Consider the following 27957-nt stretch of genomic DNA (forward strand, 5'->3'; position numbering starts at 1 on the left):
TTACAGACTAGTTTTACCATTTATTAATTAAAAATATTTGTACATTTTTTGGCGTTTTTGTAGGTTTTAATTGTTCGCTAAACTCTCTCTCTCTCCAAAAAGAAAAACTTCCAATTCTTAATAGACGAGAATGAACGTAATTAAAACTGAAATTAAGCATGAACGATGTAGAAACATAGTATATACAGGAAGATGAACTTTTATAAAAGGCCGGAAATATAATATGTATATCTGACAAAAATTAAGGGATGCCTACAGAGAAAAGTGAGATACAATTACTTGCACAGTCTTATAGCTGCTGAATCAAAAGATGCCATTATTACAGGTAACCGATGTTAGGAAAAGATAGCAAAGGATAATTTTCTTTTCAAATTTTCATACTTTTAAATTTATTTGATGAAGAAAATAATCAAGATTACTCATCAGAATCATCCGGGCTAGAATCAGTCCTTAACAAAATATAGATTAAAATATTTTCTCCAAAACACTAAGAGAATCTTATTTTGTAAGTGAAATAATTTTCTGATCATCTAGAAATTAGTGCTTTTGCTTTATTAGGTTTAAATCATTGTGTTTTTATTAATTACAGCAACGTCCATATTACAAGAGAATGGAAGACTCGAGAACTGGCAGTGAGAAACAGAAGCCTGGTAACTCTGAAGCCCCTGAGTTATACTCCAGAAACCTTCAGCCACAGAGTCAGAAGAATTCAAGAGAGCTTCCTAACATCCCAGGACAACCCTCTGGAACCTGCAGTTCACATCCAAATCCTCATGTAAGATCACAGCCCACAGATAAGTCATCTGGAGCCTGCAGCCCACAGGAAATAGAGTCAGAAAGATCAAAGACCACAGACCAATCTTCAGGAAACTGCAGATCACAGGAAAATGCTACAGCAAGACCAAAGACCGGACAAAAGTCTCCAGTACCCAGTGACTCGCAAGAGGAGGCCTCGGTAAGAACAAAGGCATATGACCAGTCCTCGGGAATCGGTAAACCTTCAGAGAGCTTGTCAGTAAGACCCAAGATTAGACCACAAGAATTGTCAGTAAGACCCAAGATTAGACCACAAGAATTGTCAGTAAGATCCAAGATTAGACCAGAAGTTGTGTCGGGAAGGCCCAAGATTAGACCAGACGAATTTGTGTCAGTAACACCCAAGATTAGACCAGATGAATTTGTGTCAGTAAGGCCCAAGATTAGACCAGATGAATTTGTGTCAGTAAGGCCCAAGATTATGCCAGACGAATTTGTGTCAGTAACACCCAAGATTAGACCAGACGAATTTGTGTCAGTAAGGCCCAAGATTAGACCAGAAGTTGTATCAGTAAGACCCAAGATTAGACCAGATGAATTTGTATCAGTAAGGCCCAAGATTATACCATTAGATGTTGTGTCAGTAAGACCCAAGATTGGACCACAGGAAGTTATGCCAGTAAGATCAGAAATCAAAGATAGCACTCCCCGCAAGGTTTGTTCGGCAAGACCAAAGATCACGGTCCGTTCTTCAAAAATCAAGAAGCCACAAAAAAATGGTAAAAGCAGACCAATATTCTGGGTGCCAACTGAACAACCTTTTTACGAAAACATTAAGTCCCCTGTTGCAGGCGCAGTAGCCGTCACTCCACTGCACGCAGAGATTCCTGAAGCCTGTCCACGCTCTTGTGAATATCATACCGTTGTAAGTATTCTTTGTGTAAAGTAGATCAGTAATTTAGGAATTGTGTGGCTATGGAAGTTTTCCCTTAAGCTAGGTACACAGATCTCTGTTTATAATAGTGATTTTAATGGAATCTTTTATCCTACAGGACAGTGGCCCGTTTGCTAATGTGGTCTCCATCCACTCGCCACATACCAAACACTGGCAGCAAGAACTATCTTGTCTAGAACGAACAAGGGCGCTGTGCAAATAGTAAGTACCTATTTTGCTTCTATTTTTTCATCACAATTTGGCTATCTATATTGCTTCTATTTTTATAATAATTTTAGCTATTTAACTTGCGGTTTAGTTTACTAAATTAAATTAGTCAAAAGATATCTGTTGCGTAGTTAACATTCACTATTCTGTTTTTTTTACTTTGACCAAACTTGACCGCTCGACCTAACTTAACTTCATCCAACCAGAGTATTACCAAACCTGTTCCTTGTCTACATGTAATTCCGTATTATATAATTTTTCTAATAAAATAACGTTAAATTCTTCCTGACAACAGTGCTTCAATACACTGACTTCCTATGATCTATGAGTAGGCTACCTCTCTAAGCAAGAGCTTGCGCTACTTGTAGGCCTAATAAATCTAATGTTACAAGAATAGAAACAAAAACAGGTCATACATTATTTTTAGTATGCGTTGGTGATATTATACGTCTATGTTGTAAAATCTATCTTATTATTGAACAATACTGAAATAATTACCTGAAAAATGTAGTATGCAAATCAACCAGGTTGACTCAGCAATGGAAAAAAAGTTCAGAAAATCTGTAACGATCTGTATCGTGTTCTCTCTTACCAATTTAGAAATACAGTAAATACAATAATTAATAGAAATAATATTGAAATTATGTCTATATCTCCTTTTCAGTCTCCTAAAAGTTCTCCCTAACTGGCCTCCGTACCTGAGCACCCATAGTTGGAAGGTGAAAACTTTGACCAATGTTGCTAGGCAGACAGAGAGGGAGGCATTTGAAACAGCAGATTCCGTGGTAAGTGGAGAGAGAGAGAGAGAGAGAGAGAGAGAGATTGTCTTACTTTAACAGACCACTGAGCTGATTAACAGCTCTCCTAGGGCTGGCCCGAAGGATTAGATTTTCATTCACGTGGGTAGGAACCTGTTGGTTACTTAGCAACATGACCTACAGCTTATTGTGGGATCCGAACCACATTATATCAAGAAACTAATTTCTAATCATCAGAAACTGATTCCTCTGCCACCAGCCGGGAGCGAACTTGGTCTACCGGGTTGGTAGTCGAGTAAGCAACCCATCCGTCCAGTGTGGAACTTGTATAGAGAGAGAGAGAGAGAGAGAGAGAGAGAGAGAGAGAGAGAGAGAGAGAGGGGTGGGGTGGGGTGGTGCTAGGAACGGTGCTTGCAAAGAATAAATGAATTTTTTCATGGAAATTCTCATTTGTTTTAAGGAGAGAGAGAGAAGGAGAGAGGAATCAATGACCGATTTATGAATAGTTTTGTGGAATTTTTGGCTTCAAGCAAAAGAGAGAGAGAGAGAGCTTGATTTAATGATACTTTTGTCATGGAATCTGTTATTTGATTCAGGCAGAAACACACACACACAGCATTTACATTCTATCTATACTCATTTTTAGACTGGATTTACAAATCTCTCCATTATCATTACTACATTCGCAGGTGCCAAACTTAAGCTTTATCCCAACGATGGTATAAGGTAACAACGAATCAATTACCCCAGAAATTATTTGCAGCAATTTACCTAATCAAAAAACCACATTTTTAACATAAAAAAGCAACAATTATAATAAACAGAAATCATGCAATACTAATCTGATCATAAGGCAACAAATAATTAATTACCCCAGAAATTATTGCCAGCAATTTACCTAAAAAAAAACATTTTTAACATAACAAAATAAGCATCACTAATAAGCAAAACAGTCTTTATCCGAAAATAAAAATAACGAAACCCAAGGCTTCTTTTCGTCTCCCAGGAAGAATACTTCTACATAATGAGGGAGAAGTCCGACTACCTCATGCAGATGATCGATGAGAGGAGACTAGACCGACCGAGGGAGCCGAGCCCTTGCAGAGATCGTCTGCCGTACCATTACGACCCTCATAACTAAGTGTTTATAAAGAAGATTTTGGAGAAGAAGTAGTAGTGACTTTTACCCTTGTGACAGCCCCAGTAGAAGTAGTAGTCATAGGCGGGATATTCCTTTGAAACGGCTCAGAGTATCCTAATAGCTAAGTGTTTACTAAGAAGATTTTGGAGAAGAAGAAGAAGGAGTAGTCACATTTATCCTTGTGACAGCTCCTCCCGTAAGTGAGATATTAGTCTGGTAGCCCGAGGGAAAATCTAACCTAACAAAATCTTAAGTATTTTATGCATTTGGTCTAATATTTCATTAGATACGGGTTTTTAGTAATTCATACATTTAAAATAAGTGGCTTAACAAGTGTTGTAAGCATTTCGTCTAATATTTCATTAGATACGGTTTTTTTAGTATTTCATACATTTAAAATAAGTGGTTTAACAAGTGTTGTTAAACATTTAGTGTAATATTTCATTAGATACTGGTTTTTAGTATTTTATATACATTTAAAATAAGTGGTTTAACAAGTGTTGTAAGCATTTGGTGTAATATTCCATTAAATATGGGCTTTTAGTATTTCATAGAATTAAAATAAGTGGTTTGACAATGTTGTAAGCATTTGGTCTAATATTTCATTAAAGACGGGTTTTTAGTAATTCATACATTTAAAATACGTGGTTTAACAACGTACTGTTGAAATAACTGGTACAACACTGCACTACTGAATGTAATTTTTGAGTTAAGATGACTTAACAATATACTACTACATGTAATTCATGAGATAAATTTAATTTATGAGGCAAAATAAATGGTTTCAATGAAGTACCACTGACTGTTATTTATGACGTAAAGTACAAATTTACCACTTAATGTAATATATGAGTTGAAGTGAATGGGTTTAAGAATGTAATTTGTGGGTTAAAGGGTTGGTTTAACAATATACTGTTGAATGTAATTAATGAGTTAAGATGATTGGTTTAACACTGAGTAGTGAATGTAATTTATGAGACTAAATAAATGGTTTAACAATGTACATTGAATGAAATTGATACTAATAAAAGTTAACAAAAATGCAATTTATATATACCTCCCGGTTTTTTATAATGAAGGTAGTACTATGAAATAATGTACAAAGAAAAATCTAAAGAAAAGGACGAATGAAGATGAAATACCACAACAATACTATAATAGTCTGGAAGACGGGAAATGGCGGGAAGTATCAGACGCCATATGAAAAACAAGTGACGATCGTCGCTGATATAATTACGTGTGGGAATCTGCAGTTTAATTCCTAATTTTCCTGTCGTTTACTTTTACTCCCTGAAGGTTACAATAACAATTTATTACTACTGATAGTGCCGTCTTATGGTAATGGTTAAATTACATAACAAGTAGTACTCAGTCAAGTGGCAATAATTACAGCATTAAGTCTAGGTTAAACTGTTAGTCGAAGACAATACGATAAAATGAATAGCACTCTCTCTCTCTCTCTCTCTCTCAAATACGTCTTACCGTCGAAAATGACGGTAATGCAAGATACGAATAATTCAATCGGCCTAGACGGTAGTTAAATATGGCGTACTGCGTTACCCATTTAAGAATAGAGATATACGTGAGGTTTCACGGTGTAGTTTTTAGTTCGTTAGTGATCTCGTTTATTTGTTTGTGTTTACGTAAAGACATGTCTCTCAATAAATCTCTCGCCTGAAGGTAAATATCATTCTGATTGCGTCTAAAGGGTGTGGCTAGCACCGCCATGTAGCGTTATGCTCATACTATAAACGTTGGCGTTTTATGTAAGTACATAAAAAGCTCCTAAAAGAGAGAGAGAGATAAGTACCCGAAACTATCGCATACCCTAATTCAACGCAGGCGAATCTTATCTTCTCTTAAAAAAAAGAAAAACAAAAATAGTACTAATCGACAACTTTACCCTTCCTCCCTCTGACCTCAAAAAGAACTATTATGGGAAGACTTCCAAGCCTTGATTCGAACCTCTTCTTCTTGATTCTTCCCCTTGCAAGGTCACGACGGAGGCATGGGCGGTGCAGAAGGGCAGGTATACCTACCTACAGTTGGGCGGTACACCGAAGGGCGAGGGAGACCTCTCCGACGCCACCGAAATGGGGCGTGGCTTGATGGTGACGTCGTGAATAGCCCCTCTTTTTTTTTTACGGTTCATGTCTTCGGGTATATAAGAGGGGATCTTGGTCTATGGAGACAGGAAGACTCGTTAACCAGTTCAGTCATGAGGGCTTTGGTGAGTAAGATTTCAGAGAGAGAGAGAGAGAGAGAGAGAGAGAGAGAGAGAGAGAGGAGAGAGGTGCTCCCAATACAGAACGGTGTTCATCAATTGGTGCAAAGTTCGAGGACAAAAGACGCCATGGACCGTATTCCTGAGGAAGTATGAGGCTGCTCTCTCTAGTCTCATATCTTCGTAGTTTCATATATTCATAGTCTCATGTCTTCGTAGTTTCATATCTTCGTAGTCTCATATCTGCCTAGTTTCATATATCCTAAGTCTCATATCTTCATAGTCTCATATTCAGTCTCATATCTCCGTAGTCTCATATCCATAGCGGCCATCTTGTGATTTCTAAGTTTTTCTCGACATAATTACTTCTCTCTTAGAGAAAAGGCTGTATTATACGTGTCTCAATATTCCAGTGAGCATTTCCAGGTATTTTTTTCTTTTTCCAGATAACCTGTCCAGCGATCCCGTTCAGAAACATTTACAGTTATACTGAACAGACAGAGTGAACTTGAAGTACCTTCGGAAAATATTCAGATAAATATTTTTGCCTTGAGTTGAAGTTCTTCAAGTAATAATAATATGCAGGCTACAAATAACTAATAATAACCGATTTCTTTGATCAGATTACGTCCGGTCAGTTACAGTCATTTTTTCTTGCGCTCAGTCAATACCTATATTTGGCAACATTATTTAAGTTTATTCATTATATAACTGTGAAGGTATATGCTAACGAAAAGAGGTTTTGAGTATGCCTACTCCACTGGGTAACAAACACAAAAATTAATTGTTGGTAAATGACAGGTTGTAGATGTAAATATCATGGACCCTTTCGTAAGGCGAGAAAAATAGGGTGTGTGCATTAAGTATCTAATTTAAAGTGGCAGTCTAAGTGATCTTTTGTGAATATTTCCTATTATATTCAACTGATGTGAAATGGTTACAAACTCCTATAATCCTTTTTAGGATGCTGAGTGCCTTAGATTTCTTTTGCATGTACATTTTCTGAGTAAATAAGCAAAGAAATATATTTCAAAATGAATTAGAAATAGTTACAGTAGGCCTATAAGAACGTGCGTTTATCCTTAGCAGCAAGTTGCACAATCTGTTATAAAGATATTTATTACTCTCTCATTTTCTGCCTTTTTTTTCTTTTACATCATAATAACCCTTCTCCAACCTTCCAGGTGATTCTGGTCGCTGTTACTTACTGCTCAGCACAGCTGGTGCTGCCATCAGCGCCATGGGTGCTACCAGGAGCGAATCTGCTCACCGTCCCCTCCAGTGATGCCGAGGTCAAGTCTGTGCCATTGGTCAGCCCTTACATTCACCCCTTGACCACCCCTTACCTCCACCCGTATGGTCTCACCCCCTACAGCCTCCCCTTGGGACACCACCTTCCTTACGTAGTGGCTGCCGACTCAACCCTGAAGGCTACTGAGTTCCCCTACGTCTACGAGAAGGTTGAAGCATCAGCAGCACCTGCAGAGGAAGCACCTGCAGCAGTTGAAGAGGCCAGACGCCGCCGTCGCGACGTCTCAGTGCCCCTCCCTTACCTCCACGCGGTGCCCACGACAAAGGACATCACCGTCGAGACCAAGCAGTTCGAGGCTATCGACGCCGCCACCCCCGCTGACACCACCAAGATCGAGCTGACCACCAAGGAGCACGAGTTGACCATTCCCGCCGTCAAGTACGTGCAGCCCCACGTCAACTTGAAGCCCGTCACCTACACTGCTGTTTCTCCAGCTGTTCTCCCTTACACGGCTGCTGTTTCACCAGCTGTCCTGCCCTACTACGCTGGGTACCCTGCCCTTCACTTGCCAGGAGCCTTGGCATCAGCTCCAGTCGTCAAATTCGAATAATAGACTTGACCTCGGGTTTTCATCTTTCTCAAAGTTGGAAAAAAAATGGAAAAACTCTTTTGACTTGAAATTGAAAACTTCTGCTGAAATTAGTCCTATTAACTCGAGCTTTGGTTTATCTTTTATATACCACAACAACCTAAAACTTAAACCGTTCATTGGTTTTCAATTTCACGTCAGAAAATGTTCATAGAAACGAAAATAAACCGACATAACAGACCATCGAAAGAGGAAAATCGAAGATAAAATATTGTGTGACTTTGTTACAATGCCATAAAGATATAGGCCTACTAGGACAAAAAAAAAAAAACTTGTTATATTCTTATGGATAAACTGTTATGAAACTGTTTTCTGTAATAAACTGCATTTGAAATAATGGTTGTTATTTTATCTTTCTTTTGGGTGATGATGATTTCCAGATGAATTAGTTTAATAGACTTGGAATTGTTCGTTTAACATTTCACGTCATTACATTACGTACTCACTCTCTCTCTCACACACATTAAAATATCAAGTAAACAAATAAACAAGTAAAAACAAAAATGGCAGGTTTACAAAATACAATACAACCAAACATATCAGGCAGAGTAGAATATCGCTAATCCAAACTTTCTTTAAGTACCAAGCTACAAAAAAAAAGTATTAGACTCATAAGTTGAATAAGCAGTGGAAATTATTATCAAATGGACTTTTAGAATGATAATATCAATAGAAATTTATTAGTAAAAAACTGAATAAATAGTATGCACTTGTAATACACCAAAACTATTGAGCTAAACTATTTTAAACAGCTGTTGGTCAGTGCTCATTAGGCCTACAAATATAAGGTTGAGCTAATAAGAGAAAGTGAATTGTGCAAATATGGCAATAGACTGACTTCTCTCTCTCTCTCTCTCTCTCTCTCTCTCTCTCTTCCAATTTCTGTTTAGACACTATAACATTATTTTTATCCGTATAATAATAAAACTGGGTATTACGGAAATGAGAAACCGGGCGAAAACGGGAGAAACCGGGCGAAAACGGGAGAAAACGGGCGAAACCGAGGCGAAAACGGGGGGGGCGAAACCGAGGCGAAAATGAGAGAAAACGGGCGAAAACGTCCCAAAATGTTAATTATTTTTGTGGAATCAATGTAAGGGGAATGTAACTTCTGATGGGAATATAACAATCTCGATTGCAGGACAATGTTATGCGGTTTTTTTCTGCGTTTTGCCAGGTTCTGCATAGGGGAGAGATTTCTCACCGCAGCCATTTTGAAAATACGTCACTGGTAGTAATTTTTTGGCTCATAAACACGCGGGATTGTTTACTGTTTGGAAGTACTCTGAAACAAATTGGGCTCTTTTACGTTCCGGCCGATACAGTAAATTAATTTATTATTTTTATCCTTGCTGAGGAAGGTTTTAAGAAAAGTTATTCATTTCAGGGAAAGTTATTCCTGACATACGCTATTCGGGAATATTTTGTGCGCTTTTGCTGAGAGTCATAGTATAATAATAAATAATAATACTAATAAATAATAATACTAATAAATAATAATACTAATAAATAATAATATTGATAAATAATAATACTAATAAATAATAATATTGATAAATAATAATACTAGTAAATAATAATACTTAAATAATAATATTGATAAATAATGATACCAATAAATAATAATACTCATAAATGATAAAACGAATAATACTTATAAATAATAATACTGATAAATAATGTTACTAATAACTAATACTAGTTAATGAATGATAAAACGAATAATACTTATAAAAAATGATACTAATAAATAAATAAATAACTTATAAATAATTATACTAATAAACCCATAATACTAATAAATAATAATAACAATAATAATAATTATTATTATTTATTAGTATTATTATTTATTAGTATTATTATTTATTAGTATTATTATGTTATTTTTTATTTTTATTAGAATTATTATTTATTATTATTTATTAGAAGCCATAGGCAATTGCTGTCGCATGAGGGTGAAGCCACGATTAAAATTATACACTTGTTGATGTGTCAAGTCACGACTGGAATTGCAGTGGCATGAACAAAAAAGCTATAGGGTGAAGCCACGATTTCGGTTATATATTTTCAATGTGTGAAGTCACGATTGTAATTGCCGTAACATGAACATAATAGCTAGTGTGTGAAGCCACGATTTTTTAAAAATAATCAAAACAACGCTGTAATGTCTTTGTCTATGTAGCAATTGAGAATATCTGGTTTAAGTATAAAAGATGGCTGAGAACTGCACAGATCATTCTCAGAGTCCCTCTGACTGCCAGTTACTACCTGTATAGCTAGTTTGCGATTCGACTCTGTTCTTTACTCATGATGAAGTACCCTTGTGGCAACTGCCGTTCTAACTGTGGACGCAATTCTATAGAATGTTCTGCATGTTCTCCACTGGATCCATAGGTAAGTATTATTCTGGAACTATCGAACATCTAAATTTATATAATGCGGTATTTTTTAATCCTTTCAGCACATGTGATACGGTGGCCGTATCACAAAACACCATCACTTTTTACGTTTGATACGGGCGCCCTACCATATACTGAACTGAGCATTATGATCCTCGGTGAGTAAAATGGAAATGTACTATACTCAACCAGATGTACTAGAAACAAAGAGTTTGAAAACTTACGAAAAACCCTTGCAATTCCATAAATTTGGCTACACCCTCTTTTTCGAAAAGGTGCCTAATTTGGGCACACAAATATCAGAAATGCTTATTATAACATGCACTGTTTACTTACTTTGGAATCAAAGAAAATGGTACACCATTAATGGGACAATTGAGAATTAAGACAGATTGTCATTTTGTAGCAAAACAATCACTGGAAATTCCTTAGCTGCTAATTTGGGCACACCCTTTAAGGGTCTATAGACCCTATTAAATATCACCGCCGCTCCGTTGTTTTCCAAAACAACAAAAAACAAATTTCTTTGTTTTATAAACATAATTTTAATCGATCTTGTCCCTAAACCTGGTCCGGATTGTCCGTGTACCGGTCCAGCTGGCAAACGGCGGATAGAGCCTTACTCCTACCCAGTCTGAAAAAATACGAAATTCTATTGATTAAAGTCTGAAAAAATACGAAATTCTATTGATTAAAGTCTGAAAAAATACGAAATTCAATTGATTAAAGTCTGAAAAAATACGAAATTCTATTGATTAAAGTCTGAAAAAATACGAAAATCTATTGATTAAAGTATTTATTATTACAATCTGCATCCGAAAATGACATTCCTTACCGAAATGATACATATTTATAACAATATTATTATCCTGTGTTTATTTTCCGGCCGGTTTCGCCTCGGTTTCGCACGTTTTCTCCCGTTTTCGCCCGGTTTCTCATTTCCGTACTACCGTAATAAACTCATGATTTTTGTTTTAATATTTTTACAGACAAACTACATCACTCACTAACCTGAATGAACAGGGTAGGAGAATCAGGCATAGAACAGATTGATTTATGGTTTTTAAACTGGCGTCACAACATTTAGGCCATTGAATGGGTAACTGGAAAATAAAAGCGGAAGAGAATTAAAAGACAAAATAACGGGGCAGACCCACTAACTACTTTTGAAGTCGATGAGGTATCTGGTATTTTACAAAATGACAATTACCCGTATCTAACCCAGTCGTTTTCTGTGGATATTTACCGTCAGATTAAAAAAAAAATAACTTTATTATCAGATTTATCATAACGTCTGCTGCAAATCTATTCTGTTCGGGCTAGGCCTAGTGATTATTATTTATGTAAACTATTAACTAAACAAATAACGGCTAAATATTTATATTTCAAGTCCTAACTAAATATAAACCATATATATTGTCTAAATAACTTTTCCGTTTATTGTTTAAGTCATTCTGAGCAGTAACACATCTTACTGATGCTTGAGAAGTGATCACTGACAAGGCCATTTTCTTCCGACCTTTGAATACCAAAGTCAATCACTGAACCACACACCCAATATCAATTGCAGAATTGAAGTCATAAGCGTACTCTTGTTAGAGTGACACCACTAAAACGAACAATATGCTCGTAACTTCAGTTTCGAATCGTATTAAACAAAAAATAGCTAGGCCCACCAGGCTCTCAATTTGACTAGGCCTACCTGGATAAAATTTTGCCGGAATGTTAGTTACGTGGCTCAAAATCTGGCTAGGCCTACATGGCGCAAAATTTGCCAGAAAATTAGCTAAGTGGCTCAAAATCTGGCTAAGCCTACATGGCTCAAAATTTACAAGGAAGCTGGTTCAAGATTTGGCTAGGGGCTACATCTCTCAAAATTTACTTGGAAGCTGGCTATGTGGTTCAAAATTTGGCTAGGCCTACATTGCTCAAAATTTACCAGGAAGTTAGCTATGTGGTTCAAAATTTGGCTGGCTAGGCCTACATGACTCAAAATTTCCCTGAAAGTTAGCTACGTGGTTCAAAATTTGGCTAGGCCTACATGGCTCAAAATTTGACGTTAAGTTAGCTACGTGGTTCATAATTTGGCTAGGCCTACATGGCTCAAATTTTACCAGAAAATTAGCTATTTAGCTCACAATATGGTTAGGCCTGCATGACTCTAAATTTGGTTAGGTCTACACAGCTCAAAATTTGCCATTAAGTTGGCTACGTGTTTCTCGATCAATTCAGCAGAAAGCTCTAAAAAAAAGATGCAAGAGAGGCGTGCCCTTGTGAACATCACTTGGGACGCATCAGCAGTGTCTGTCCTTAACTAACTTTCTCCAGGGCGTGGCTTTTGGCGTCACTGATGAAGGATGCTCTCCACATTCTCTCGGGGTATATAAGACTCAGAAGCTGCACTGGGCAGGCAGGACAAGAGGACAACTCGTATCGATCATGAGGGCTCTGGTGAGTAAGAATTCCTTTGCCTGTGAAGGAACGTAGGAGAGAAAGAGATCCTTCAGAGAAAGTGTTTAGTGGTTTTTGTAGGAATCTTCTTAGTTTTCTCATGAATTTAGTGGAGTGTAGATCTAGAGATGTTTAAAATTCTATATTAAGTGAAATGTGAGATATTCCTACTAATTCAGGAGTATATTACCTGGAAGCAATAACATTCTCTTGTTATGTTTCCTGTTAATCTAAAACAAAAACTTTCCTGACTGAAATCTAGAACCCGCTAGAATTGGCTAAAGACAATTTCGCATAATCCCAAGTGACCTTACTCATGTTCAGGCTTTAGGCATATAAACACTTTTTTTTCATGAGAACTTTCCATATGCCGTCAAACTTTGAAATTTCACTACTACTTCCATTTTCCCGGATTTATTAATTTAAAATACTGTAGTCCTTAAAATGGCATTTTTCTCTTATTATTCGTCAGTAATTTGTGTTTAAATGTCCTGAGACTATGGCTATCAGGAAGGCCAAAACTCATAGGTGGTCTATCAAGTTTTCGTACATTAGTACTAAGAGGAATTTCAGCAGCCACTGATCTTTTACTTTCCAGGTGATTCTGGTCGCTGTTACTTACTGCACAGCACAGCTGGTGCTGCCCTCGGCGCCATGGGTGCTACCAGGAGCGAATCTGCTCACCGTCCCTGTTGATAACGAAACCGATGCTAAGGTCAAATCTGTGCCACTGGCCACCCCTTACGTTAACCCCTTCCTTACACCCTACCTCCACCCATATGGTCTTACCCCTTACACCCTCCCCTTGGGGCACCACCTTCCTTACGTAGTGGCAGCTGACTCAACCCTGAAGGCAACTGAGTTCCCTTACGTCTACGTAAAGGTCGCTGACGAAGATGCAGCTAAGCCAGAGGAACCTTCAACAGAAGCGCCTGCTACTGTGGCACCTGCATCAGTTGAAGAGGCCAGACGTCGCCGTCGCGACGTCTCAGTGCCCCTCCCTTACCTCCAAGCAGTTCCTACCACCAAGGACATCACCGTCGAGACCAAGCAGTTCGAACCCGTCGACGCCAACACTCCCGCAGACACCACCGAAGATCGAGCTGACCACCAAGGAGCACGAACTGACTATTCCCGCCGTCAAGTACGTGCAGCCCTACGTCAACCTTAAACCTGTGACCTACACTGCTGTTTCTCCAGCTGTCCTTCCTTACAGCGTTCCCCTGCCCTACTACGCTGGTATCCCTGCCCTTAGCTATCCAGCCTTGGCACCAGCTCCCGTCATCAAGATCGACGAATAGATTTGACCTTTAAAATGTTTTTTACTCCTCAAAAAAACATTTGTAATTTCTTACTGTAAGGGAAAACTTTCCTTTACTGCCTTTTAAACAAGAATGCTCACGATTCTATCAGAAATACTCCCTACTTTCTTATTATTATGGAATTGTAAATATGATAAAAAGTCCTCACATGAATTAAAACTGATCTGTCTATACAATGTGAAATTATTCGTGACTACTTCTCTGTCTTTGAAAGTTGCCAAAATACATACCACTAACTGAAATCCTATTTTTTGTTCCCTAAGAGAAAGGTAAACAATGTAAGGTAAATGAATCATTTAGGCCAGTGAAAGTCTTGAGATGAACAATCAAACCATGATTATTATGATTGCAACATTCTATATGATACAGCGTAGAATAAAACAAAACTCAGTATCACATTGGGAAAAGCACATAACCAACTAAAACACCACATTTCGTTATACAAACAAAAGATATTAGTGGGCTAGTCCATCTTGTACTAAAACCAGAACGGGTAAATACTTCATCACACATTCACATTGGCAGCAATTTCCTACACAACTTCCTGCTCTCATTACAAACAAAGCTACTTAGACCTACTCTGATATTTTTCTACCCTATACCATCATTTTTAACACAACAATAAACCTCTTACCACCTTTAATAATAATTTAAGTAGGAGAACCATGAACAACTAAGTGTTTTACGATTGCTGGGCCATTTTCTGCTTTATATATATGATTCTCTGTGAATCTTGTGAATTGATTCAACTCAGCCAACCAGCATTTCACTTGGAGGAACTGCAGAGTTCGGGTCAGTGAGTAGACCTGTCAGTGAAATAGCTAGTATACCTCCCTCAGTTCAAAGGCTAGCAGTTGTAGGTAGCTACGTATATATGGGCACAATACCTAATCAACTAGATGATTAAACGAAAACCCAATTTCTGTATTTCTGACCTCAACCTATCAAAAGTTAATTTCAACAGAATCCTAAGCGATATCTGTCTTATCCTGTTATGTCTATAAGCCTGTACACTGAGCAATCTTAGGCGAGCCTACATCGTCTACAACTCTAGCCTGTGTTGATGATGCTTTTCATCGTTCTTCTTGGGAAGGGGAGATGTCGTGTAATTAAGCTGGCCTTGTGACAGCACACACAAGCTATTGCACGTACGTGCAGCACTTGAAGAAAATACAAAAGTGTATACAGCGTTTTCTGTGAAAAAAATCCGTTATAACCTGAGATCACTGTAGACTTTCCGTCATTGCATTAATAATAATAATAATAATAATAATAATAATAATAATAATAATAATAATAATAATAATAATAATAACAAATCGACAACAAACACGAATTTAGGAAACATATTTGCTTCTATGTCTCTGGACAAGTTACCCTAAGTCTCATAATTACTTTGATATATAAAACAATTCTTCTCCCATACGCGGTGCCTCATTACTTACCACATCAATCTGTGAATGTTTGATGACGCTGTTTTTATACAGCAAACCAACTTTGCCTCTCGTATCACTTATTCTCAAACGAACTTTCGCTGTGGATGTTTACAATGAAGAATGTAAACAAATAAATCAACCTACGTCATTTAGAAGGTTCTACTTCTACCTTCGTACTATAGAGTCACTGGATCACCCTCCAGTGTAGGTAGCTCACTGGAACATTAATCTAAGGCAGAGTTCTGCCCTGAGTTTTTCCTTATTAATGAAATATTTTGGCTGAATTACAATAAAAAATGGTTTATATGTTGCAGTGAAGGCGAGATCATCTGATAAGTACACATAGATAACGAGAAATTGGCCGTCTTTTGTTTATATTTTTACTTCCATTACCGAAGGGGTTCGTACTAAGCCAATGCGTTCAACCAAGACTTGGTTCAACTAAACTTCCGCCATGTTTAGTAGTACCAGTGTGAGAGGTGGACAAAGAGGCAGGTAGAAGTGTACTGATTTTTATTACAGTCAAGGGAAATATAAATATACAGCATGCGGACGGAAATGTGGTCACCGACCCGCGAGAGAGTAAAAGTGGGTCGGCGAGACCCGATTTGTGTTTCTTTAGAGACATAAAATACAAAATATAAAAGTACACAATATGTGGTTATACAAGCTTTATACACTGACGGAAAGCCCGCTGAATGCTCTCTCAGGGGGAAGTAAGAACAACGCGAATGATGAATTATGTACAGAGAAAATTATGAATAAGCGTTGTCCTTACAAATACTCCCCCCCTAAGACAATAATTAGGTATGATTGTTGGCTGACTTCTTTGTACTTCGGGTAGTCACTCGCGGAAGCGAGCTGGACGGCGGAGGCGCCCTCGGGTGCGTGATATTAGTTGTTGTGGTAGATCTCGGGGGTTTTGCCGGGGACGGGATGCCTCCCCTGAGGTGATCCTCGGGGGGTTCGACCGTCTTTCGAGGGCGGCCCGCGGCTACGGCTAGGAGGTTTGGCGATCGAAGGAGTCGCTTTTTTTCCGAGGAAGATTGAGGCGCCCTGTGGAATCCGCGTCTGCGAGGTCCTCGTCCATGATGAAGGCTGGTTTCAGGCGATCGATTGTGACCCAGTCTTCGCGACCGTTGATGGATAAGAGATATGCCTTGTCAGTGCGTCGTAGGACGCGGAAGGGACCGCGGTAGGGTCTCGTTAGAGGCGGGCGGCGGCGTCGTCCCTGACGAAGACGTGCTTGCACGATGATAGGGCCTTCGGGAGGAAACGTTTGGTTCTGTCGGAGAAGGTTTTGTTGACGCAGGGCGTGAACTTCCCGGCGGATTCCCGAAGCCTGGCGATGGAGACGTCAGCGTCGTCGGCATTGGTCGGGAAGAACTCGCCAAGGGACTGTTAATGGCTCCCCGTATACCTTCTCCGCGGGTGATGCCTCGCCGTTTGCCCGCGGGGCAGTCCTGAGACCGAGGAGGACCCACGGTAGTTGGCTCTTCCAATTTTCGTCGGTGCAGCGCGCCATCAGGGAAGCCTTGATCGAACGGTGTGGACTCTCTCCACCATGCCGTTAGCTGCTGGGTTGTAGGTGGTGGTGGCATGTAGCGACGTTCCCATTAGGCGGGCCAAGGCAGTCCACAACTCCGACAGGAAAACTGGTCCGCGGTCTGTCGTGATTTCGTCTGGCACTCCGAATCGACTGATCCAGCTGGCGAGGAGAGGTGCTTCGGCACATGCTTTCGTGGTCGCCTCCGACATCGGCGTTGCCTCGGGCCATCTGGTGGAGCGATCGATTACCGTCAGGAGGTACCTGGCGCCTTCCGACGGGGGCAGGGGGCCAACGACGTCTATGTGGATGTTGCCGAATCTTCGTTTCGGCTGCGGAAATTTCCCCACGCCTGATTCCGTGTGCCGACTGATTTTGCTAGTTTGGCAAGGCACGCAGGTCCTGGCCCACTCGAGGGAGTCCTTCCGAATTCCATGCCAGACGAACTTCTCCGTCAGGAGGCGCACCGTCGTCCGGCCCGAGGGGTGCGAGAGTCCGTGTATGACGTCGAACACGGCTTTCCTTCGGGAGGCTGGGATCAGCGGGCGCGGGCGGCCCGTGCTGATGTCGCAGAGGAGCGTCATGCCTGCGGGTCCGAAAGGCACGTCTTCCCACTTGAGGGCGGTGATAGCAGTGCGGTATGCGGCAGTTTCCGGGTCGGCAGCCTGTTCCCGGGCGAGGTCTTCGTAGTCGACCCCGAGACGCACGGCGTTGATTTCTATCCTCGATAGGGCGTCTGCCACGGGGTTCTTCTTTCGCCAGGTGCACGTACTGGATGGTGCAACCGAACTCTGCGATGGCTGCTAGGTGCCTCTGTTGTCTCGCTGACCAAGCGTCGCCCGCCTTGGTGAAGGCGTGTACCAAAGGGAGGTGGTCCGTCCTGATCGTAAAGGGGGAGCCCTCGAGGAGGTGGTAGCGGAAATGTCGCACTGCTTGGTACACTGCCAGGAGTTCGCGGTTTCAACGTGCTGTACCTCGTCTCGGCGGCTGATAGTTTTTTTGCTGTAGAAGGCGAGTGGCTGGGGCTCGCCCTGGACCACCTGCTCGGAGGACAGCCCGCAGGCGACGTTGCTGGCGTCGGTGGTGAGGCGTAAAGGTGCAGCAGGGTCTTGGTGGCATAATGTCGCCGCTCTGGCGAGGGCCCTCTTCGTCTCGTTGAAAGCCTTCTCTTGTTCGGCCTCCCACGTTAGGGCCTTTGGTTTCCCCTTCAGGACCTGTGTTAGAGGAGACATGGTGCGGGCGGCGGCGGGGATGAATCGGCGGTAGTAATTGACCATTCCGATGAACTCCTGCAGGGACTTGACCGTGGTTGGTGTTGGGAACTTCTGCACCAACGCCTACCTTCGAGGCCATGGGGCGCACGCCCGTCGCGGAGATCTCGTGTCCGAGGAAGTCCACCTTCTCGGCGCCGAAGGTGCATTTGTCGAAACGGACGACCAGCCCGTTTTCCTGCAGGCGCTTCAGGACCGCTCGGACGTGATGTAGGTGCTCCTCCAAGGACCTGGAAAAAATCAAGATATCGTCGACGTAGCAGACGCAGAAGGGCAGGTCCCCCAGGATGCTGTCCATCAGGCGCTGGAAGGTGGCCCCTGCATTCCTCAGGCCGAAGGTTGAGTAATGGAAAACGAAGGAGCCAAAAGGCGTGATGATGGCAGTCTTGGGGACATCCTCGGGGTGCACTGGAACCTGGAAATAGGATTTTAAGAGGTCCATTTTTGTGAAGACCTTCGCCCCATGAAGGGCCCCTGTCAAATCCTGCATGTTTGGCAAGGGGTATTGGGCGGGCGGGATTGTAGCGAGGTTGAGTCTTCTGTAGTCTCCGCAGGGCCTCCAGGTGCCGTCAGGTTTCTGTACCATGTGCAGGGGCGACGCCCAAGGGCTCGATGCTTTCTTGCAGATGCCCATTCGTTCCATCTCCGAGAACGCCTGCTTCGCCTCCTGGAGGTGGCCTGGAGGGAGTCGTCGGAACTTCGCGTGTGTCGGGGGGCCTGTGGTGGCTATGTGGTGGAATATCCCGTGCTTGGGCGGCGTCCCTGCCGTCTGACGAAGTTCCGGCTTGAAGACTTCGGGGAACTCCTGCAGGAGGTTGCCGTAGTTTGTGGGGGGCGATGGTACAAATTGTAGGGGCGCCCGGGCCTGCTGCTAGTGGAAGGGAAAGGCATGTCCCGTGTCGAGGAGCTTTGTTTGCGGCCCACGTCCACCAGGAGGCCGTTCTGCGCCAGGAAGTCTGCCCCCAGTAGCGGGATCCTGACGTCCGCGATTGTGAATTCCCAGACGTAGTTTCGCCCCAAGATGGATATCTCGAGGGGCTTCGTGCCGTAGGAACGGTGGGGGTCCCGTTTGCGGCGACGAGGGAGGTGTTTTGTCGGGCTCGCGGCTACGGTCTTTTTCCTGACGGCGGGAATATCGAGTGCATTGCCCCCGTATCCACCAACATCCTCCGGCCGGAGATCGCGTCGCGGACGTAGAACCCTACGGTGTGTAGTTCCGACGCGGCCGTTGCCACGGGCGGCCTTGGTTTTGTTTGCCGTCGTCGTTTTTTGACTGTTGGAAGGTGCAAGGGCTTTCGCACCTCCTGGCAAATCTCCCGAACCTCCGGTGGAAGCGGCACCAGGAGTTTTCACCTCGCTGCGTGTGGGAGGACTTCCCTTGGGATACGGCGCCGATTCTCTTGCGTTGGGTCGTCGTCGTCTTCTTCCTTCTCTGCGGCCAGGCACACGGAGGATCGGGGGGGGGGCGGCGAGCTTCGCGGCATTGTTTGACAACGTCAGCTTCTTGCCTTCTCTAGTAGTTCGTCGTCCTCTAGGGTGTACGCGTCGGTCAGCTGCTTTCGGACGTCCGGCTCGAGTTGCCGCAGGAATATTTCGCGGCTCAGGCTGATCTCTACCTTTTTTCCGTCGGGGCCTATTTCGGGCAGACGGACGAGGCCCATCACAGTGTCCCAGGCATCTTGGGTGTCGGCGCCGCGCATGGGGTTCGCGACTAGGTCGAGGGCGCGTTGCGGCCTTTCAGCGATAGGCACGGAATAGGCTGTCAAGAGCCTTTCTTTTATCTCGTCGAGCGTGACAAGTCCGATTCGTGCTCGACCGGTCAGCCAGTTAGATATTCGGCCGAGCACCTCTGTCGGGAGAGCCGCTGCGACGAGGTCAGCCTGCAGCACTTTGTTTGTGAGCCCCGCGATCCGGAATTGCCCTTCGGCTCGGAAGAACAGGAAGACGGGTCAGCCGTTGTGAAGGGGGGCAATTTGACAGCTTGAGCGGCCGCTGTGTCAGAGTCCGTCGCTGGGGCGGGGGAGGCCCGGGTTTCCCGCGAGGTTTCCCGCGAGGTACTGTTTGCGCCCATTGTCCTCTCTCACAAAAAACGGTCGACAGAGTCGTGAATGGCGGGCCAAACCGTTTGAGGAAACGCCTGAACACACCTTGGGCAGGTATGCCGTATTTAGTCCGTTAGAGGCGTTGGTTATTTCCACGGTAGGAGCTTTCAGAGATCTATACTGAGGCGCCGTATGAGTCCGTTAAAGATCTCTGAAGGTGAGCGGCGGTAGTGAGTCCCTTAATGGCTGAGCCAAAACCGCTTGGGTCACCGTCCAAACCGGGAGGTCACCAGTTGTGAGAGGTGGACAAAGAGGCAGGTAGAAGTGTACTGATTTTTATTACAGTCAAGGGAAATATAAATATACAGCATGCGGACGGAAATGTGGTCACCGACCCGCGAGAGAGTAAAAGTGGGTCGGCGAGACCCGATTTGTGTTTCTTTAGAGACATAAAATAAAATATAAAAGTACACAATATGTGGTTATACAAGCTTTATACACTGACGGAAAGCCCGCTGAATGCTCTCTCAGGGGGAAGTAAGAACAACGCGAATGATGAATTATGTACAGAGAAAATTATGAATAAGCGTTGTCCTTACACCAGCCCCACGGTGACGGTAGTACTACTATATAAACAAGAAACGGCAAATTTCTCATTATCTCGGTATAGTACTCAGATTACTTCATCCTTAATGCATTAAATACACCCTTTCCTATATCCTTCAGTACAAAAGATGCATTAATAAACACTATCTTCCGTTTCCAGAACCCTTTCTTGTGCTGGCATCCCTTTATTTACGATCTTCGCAGAGAGAGAGAGAGAGAGAGAGAGAGAGAGGCGTCTATGTTTGGTCAACACATGGCGTCTTTGTCAACATCAGAACTGCGCACAAACTACTATAATATAGAGACTACCAGATTCTCGAGACCAAATCTACACATAAAATATCTGCGCTTTCTCGAGAGAGAGAGAGAGAGAGAGAGAGAGAACTGTCACCAAAATAAACGCACGAAGCCTTTAATAAATCATACATTTATATTCTAAGAAAATGCAATGACTTGGTTTGACAAGCCCTCTGAGGTGTGCTCACTTGCATGGACGTTATCAATCTAATATTACCAAAATATTTTCCTTGTTCTTACTTGCCATTATGTATATTTGTTATGATATAATTACAAGATAGATTCACTTAAATCAAGTGCTTCTACGCACATCGCTCTACTGCATTTAGCCCATGATCTCGTCTAGACCTATACTTGCTGAACACAGAATTATACCCACAAATATATGTAATTATCTAATACTTTCTTATCATACACATGGATAAAAATGATAACTAGACAGACAGATAGTTTGTGCATACAAATATCCTAATATCCTCGCACATAAACAAGAAATAGATAACAGAAGTTCCATTGTCGTGCAAATCTTACTTGTTGCATTTACCGCTGTTGAGTAAACCACAAGAATTCATCTTTACCTTAAGGCCATAATAGTTAAGATAATAACCGCCCATCCCACACCCCCTCCTCAAACACCCAATCCCTCCCCAACCCACCACCCGCATCTGGGGACTCAGAGTAATTAATGATATGGGCGTGAAGCTGTTTGCATCACTGCATGGGCGTGTCTTTGTGACTGATCTTGAATGAGTGACGTCACTCTTCAGCAAACATTTATAAAGATCGTTGAAGGTATGATTCATCAGTAAGACTTCACGATCATCTTCAGCCATGAGGTCTTTGGTGAGTCAAGTGATTTACTGATTAAGACTTCATGTCCAGCCCTAGTTATGAAGTCTTTGTGAATCAAGGATTTGTTAGTATAAGACTATAATGTTCAATACCAATCATGAGGTCTTTGGTTGGGTTTAAGTGATATATTGTTAAGACTTGCAGTTCAGCTTCAATGAGCTTACAAATTATGACTTGACGATTTATTTTCTCTCTTAATTCGTATTCCATAGTCTAATTAAGCCTAAAAATTTATCAAAACTGACTTCTATAAGATTAAAGTGGATTTAAGACGACTTAATTTCGCTACCAGCGAAACACTTGAACTAAAATACACTTACATATATATATATATATATATATATATATATATATATATATATATATATATATATATCATATATATATGTATATATATATATATTATATATATATATATATATATATATCTATATATATATATATATATATATTATATATATATATATATATATATATATATATATATATATATATATATATATATATATATATATATATATATATATATATATATATATATATATATATAATACTTTGCAGGTGTTTCTGGTCGCCATAACCCACTGCTCGGCACATCTGGGACCCTTCCACGTGGCTCCCTGGGTGCCACCATTCGCGAAGCCGATCACCGAAGACTCAGCTGAAGAAGCTCCAACGACCCTTCCTTCCCTCCTTCACCCTTTCGGTGACTACCTAGGGGCGCCTTACTTACTACACCCTCTAGGACACCATCTGCCCAGTCCTTACATCCTTCCTCTGCAGAACGTAACCGTCGGGCCCTTTGGGTATCCTCTTTACGCACCTTATCTTCATGGAATTGGAGGCCTAGTTGGGTATCCTCCGCTAGGCCTACCTTACGTAGCCTTGTCAGAGGAGGATGAAGATGAGGATGAGGAGGAAGAGGAGGAGGAGGAGGAATCACGCCGACGCCGTCGTGACGTCTCCGTGCCCCTTCCCTACCTCCATCTGGTGCCCACAACAAAGGACGTCACCGTCGAGACGACGCACTACGAACCCGTCGACGCCGACACTCCAGCTGACACAACCAAGATCGAGCTGGCAACAAAAGAGCTCGAGGTGACTGTTCCCGCCGTCAAGTACGTGCAGCCCCACGTCAGCCTAAAGCCTTTCACTTATTCCGCTGTTTCTCCAGCTGTTTACCCTGCTGTTCTGCCTCATCTTGGCCCTTACACAGGGTATCCTTATCATTATCCTTATTCCTATCCTTATCCTTATCCTTATCCAGTGGCTTCTTTGGATCACGACTGAAAAGGCATGTCTCCCGCAAAACCGACATTTCAACCTGAAGATTTGATTTATTCTGTATAAAATAGTCTTACTCTTAAAAAAATAAATAATGAGAGAGAGAGAGAGAGAGAGAGAGAGAGAGAGAGAGAGAGAGAGAGAGAGAGAGAGAGAGAGAGAGAGAGAGAGAGAGCGTGGTCTTCATGATATAAATGCATTGTGAAAAAATAATAAAGTAGTACAACTGTAATCATTTTGTTTCAATTCTCTAAAGGACTTCATTCAGCATGAGGAATTCACCCTTTCCTCTGTACTCCATCTGCAATCATTAGGCCTACCTCGTTTTAATTGCGAAGGGCGTGGCCAGCTATAACCGGAAAAAAATCAGGATGGCAAAAAATGTCCTAATTTTGTGATTTAAAAAAAAATGCATACGTTACAAAATATATACTAGTACCTTCAAGGCTCTACACATTATGCGCGTTTTACAGAATAACTCAAGTTGTTATAATTCGTATATTAAAACCATAATTAGTAGATAATTGAATGAATATTTTACAGCACATATAAATGAGCATTTTGTCAAAGGTCCGAAACAGCTCTCGTCTTCGTCAATGCCAATAGAGTAACCAACCATAAGTCTTTTGTTTATATTCCACCCTATATGTTGCTTTATGGCAAACCTCCGAGAAAAAACAGATCTATTTTTCATACTTCTGATTGAGAAAAACAGAAACTTTTATGCATAAAAAATTAATAGTGTAAATGAAATGTTTACTTTATTCATGAGCGCTGAGCTAGTACTATAACTGATGACGTCAGCTGCCATTAACATCTAATTATTTCTCCATATATAGTTTCGTAATGTCTTTGGAGGGTTATTAAGCTTAAATATTAAATCCAAATACCTCGGAATACAGAATACAAATCAGACTGGATTTCATTCACTAACAATTCGCGCATATAGACCAATCAATGTCTATAGCCCTGCTACTGGAGTATCGTCTGAAAGCAATGGAACAGATCATACATTTAGAACTAAATCTTTCAATTCAACATTTGAAATTAATTCATTGAATTAAAGATTTTTTAAAAAATGTTTTAATTCCTACATTCCCCCAAAAGAATTTATTCTCCAAACGTGGAGTCTTAGACCTAGGTTTGTGACCCAGAGCGTAATATCCATTCTTCCACCAATTGCAGAATTAAAAAAAGATATATATTCAAACACAGTTAAGTATTTGTTTCTTAAATACTTATTTGAAAACTTTACTATTCGCCGGCATGAATTACAAATGTGAATAACCTATCATCATTTGTGTGTTCACATACTGTAGTTATTGAAAAAAAAATGAAAACTAGTACTACATATACGAGGATATTACGCTTGTAGATCTTACGTTAATTAGCAGCTTACACGAAATATTTAGGCCTATGTACAGACCTGCCAATTGTTTTACATGGAAATTCTGCAAGCTATAATCAATGTTATTGTGGACTGTGTTATATGTCATATGGACTATGACAACGCCCCGTGAGATAAAAATAAGAATACACTCAGGATATCCATACCAATTCGCTTCGCTCTAACCAAACTATGTTTGCGGTTAGTCTAATAGCCCTTGGTTCTGAGGAGCTATAGGAGAGGACAATGAAGGTTTCAAGTTGACCACATTTACATTTTCTGGAAATACATTTAGCATTTTACTTTTATTTTTAGTTAATGTACGTGTATGAAGAGGCTAGAACAGTAGGCTGAGTATATATATATATATAATATATATATATATATCTATATATATTATGATATATATATATATATATATATATATATCTATATTATAGATGATAGATAGATAAAATTTAGGATAACGCTGATTTTATCCTTACCCAAGTTCCAATCCTATCAATGGCAGGAGCAATTATCATATATAATTCCTTACAAGTGTAAATTATTCCTATAGGGCAAAGTGAAATCTATATCAATGGAGAATTCTTGGCTGAATATGTTTAAATATATTGACCACTTTTACGATTTAAATGCATTCTACATTATTTATATCATCCTAAGGTTGGTAGTGCAATATCAGTGCATTACGCACGTTGCACAGTAGGCCTTACTTAAGGTTCTTTGCGGCGTCCCTTAGGCTACTAGCTGCAACCCCTTCCAGTCCTTTTACTATACCTCCGTTCATATTCTCTTTCGTCCATCTTACTTGCCACCCTCTCCAAACAACTGTTTGAACATTACTCTCAGTGCTCAATGACCTTACAGGTCACCAGCGCTTGATCTTTGGCATAAATTTAATAATGTAATTCCAATATTCGTTCATAGTTACGGACAAAGCTTTATGTAAACTAATTTCTTACCAGCCATTGGCTATCTCTAAGCCAATTCGTCCTTGCTACAAGCTAAACTAGTCACCCAACTTTTTCCCTTAACAACCGGAAACCGCCATAATTATTTCACCGAATTCATTAATGTATGGTTGGGTGCGGCACTTGCTTTATTCCATATGGGGTAATGACGTCATCTGCAACATATATATAAGCCATACATGTATTTCTGCATCGTCAGTTTACCTACAGACTTGCACTGCAACCATGAGAATCTTGGTGAGTTGATATTTTATATATTTCTGTATTTTATATATTTTTGGTGAGTTGATATTTTATATATATATATATATATATATATATATAATATATATATATATATATATATATATCTATATATATATATATATATATATATATATATATATATATATATATATTATATATATATATATATATATATATATATATATATATATATATATATATATATATATTTCTGTATCTCTATATCTATTCAGATTTCTTGTAATATAAATATTTGAGTAATAGTTACTTCAAATTCGCAACAGTTGTGTAAAAACAATGGCATTTTTTCTGATTAATTTAATCCTTTTTCGAAATAGAACATTGGCCTTATATCGATCTAAATGTCAATTTAAAAAGTCAGCAGCTCAGTAATTTCATAATCGAAACACAAGACCTTGAAGTTGATTTCTAACTTGCTTCAACTCTCCCCCCCCCCCAACAGGTGTTTCTGGTCGTTCTTTCATCCTGCTCAGCACAGCTGCTGGGGTCCCACTCCCACAGCTACAGGAACCCCAGGGTGCTACTGCAGGGGACGAAGCCGATCACCGGTCTCCTGAATAATCCTATTTTATCCCCTCATCACCTCACTACTACGCATTCTCACCATCGTTTTGGTCACCCGGGAACACCACATACTACTAATCTCCAGTCTTACGGACACCAGTTACACAATCCTTACCTTCGTGGCGTGAACGCCTTCCCACAGCAGCGCCATCAGATATCTTATCAACGCCCTTCTTCTCAGTACGGTCTTCTGCAGGGATATAGTACTAGACGTCACCGTCGGGACGCCTCCGTCCTTCCATACACCGGGCTTTCTCCTGCCGGCCTCCATTACTCATCTGTGGGACGCCATGGCGTCATCCCTTCGTCGCCTTATGGATATTACGGCTCGGCTCTGCCTCACAGCCTTCATTATCAACGTTATCCTTATCACCTAGGTGCCGTCAATGGTTACCACTACCGCCCCGCTGTTGCTCCGGTTCCTCTGGTCAAATTCTAATTTCTCTGTCTAAATTCTAATATCTTTCGTCCGAATTTCTTTGTCTAAATTCTATCATCTTTTGTCCGAACTCACTTCAGCTTCTGAAGGGCGTGTCTTAAGTGTCTTTTTATATCATCTTGTCCGGTAATATGACATCAAATAGCCAATATTTGCACATAAAACAATGCCAAGCGTTTTCACTGTAAGCTACACAAGAAGAAGAAACGAAACTTTTAACGGCCATATTGGCTATTTGTCAAAACAGTGTACAGCTTTACTCATAAAATGCATTTATGTCTTCATTCCGTCACAGTTGGTAGATGGAAACTTCAATTTACAGTGTTCTTCATTTTAGTACTAAGTATACTGTTCTTACTGGAAATTGTACTTTAATTTTCTTTGATAAAATTCAGGCCGTTTTCACGCAAACTTCTCAATAAATAAATAAATAAATAAATAAAAAGATAAAAGTTTGCTATGTCAGTTTTGGAAAATCTGTATAAAGTTAAGTATTGATATTTTAAAATATATACTCAGCAGATAAATCCTGTCTTGCGTTTAATTTACAAATGAACTATGTTATCTAATAGAGAACCTTAGGTCTTATGACCAGAGGTTCTGTTCAAATATCACAGGCATGTTTCCCCATGAGCATTATTTTAAAACTAGAAATGTATTTGGAGATCTTCTTACTCCTAACGTCTAGAGCACTTGGAGTATGCCATCCAAACAATTATTTTGTAAAAAGCAATTTAAACAGCATTTATTGTCAGCGATCTTTATTTTAGCAATTCCTGACAGCACTTTAAATTGTGTAGACCTATTATATTCTAGTGAACTTTAAGCTTTTATTGTATTATTAGAGATTCGTTGAATTATCTATTAAATTTTTT

The 27957-nt window shown here is 40.7% G+C and overlaps 1 protein-coding gene, 1 long non-coding RNA gene and 1 pseudogene across 2 annotated transcripts in view; 2 read left to right on the forward strand and 1 right to left on the reverse strand.

Annotated features, from left to right (window-relative positions):
- The window catches only part of LOC135213828 (uncharacterized), a 36624-nt gene extending 9628 nt beyond the window's left edge, over window positions 1-26996 (reverse strand). Inside the window, exon 1 of the long non-coding RNA XR_010314225.1 lies at window positions 26759-26996. This is a non-coding gene — a long non-coding RNA (uncharacterized LOC135213828). The remainder of the gene's footprint in view (window positions 1-26758) is intronic.
- Window positions 5912-8279, forward strand: LOC135213572 (uncharacterized). Its single transcript, XM_064247562.1, has 2 exons — window positions 5912-6047; window positions 7226-8279. Exons 1-2 carry the CDS (start codon window positions 6036-6038, stop codon window positions 7901-7903), a joined length of 690 nt encoding a protein of 229 aa, XP_064103632.1. The 5' UTR covers window positions 5912-6035; the 3' UTR covers window positions 7904-8279.
- Window positions 12657-14359, forward strand: LOC135213573 (uncharacterized; annotated as a pseudogene).
- Window positions 26997-27957: the final 961 nt, after the last annotated feature.

This window comes from Macrobrachium nipponense, chromosome 43, assembly GCF_015104395.2.
Source record: "Macrobrachium nipponense isolate FS-2020 chromosome 43, ASM1510439v2, whole genome shotgun sequence".
Lineage (NCBI taxonomy): Eukaryota > Metazoa > Arthropoda > Malacostraca > Decapoda > Palaemonidae > Macrobrachium > Macrobrachium nipponense.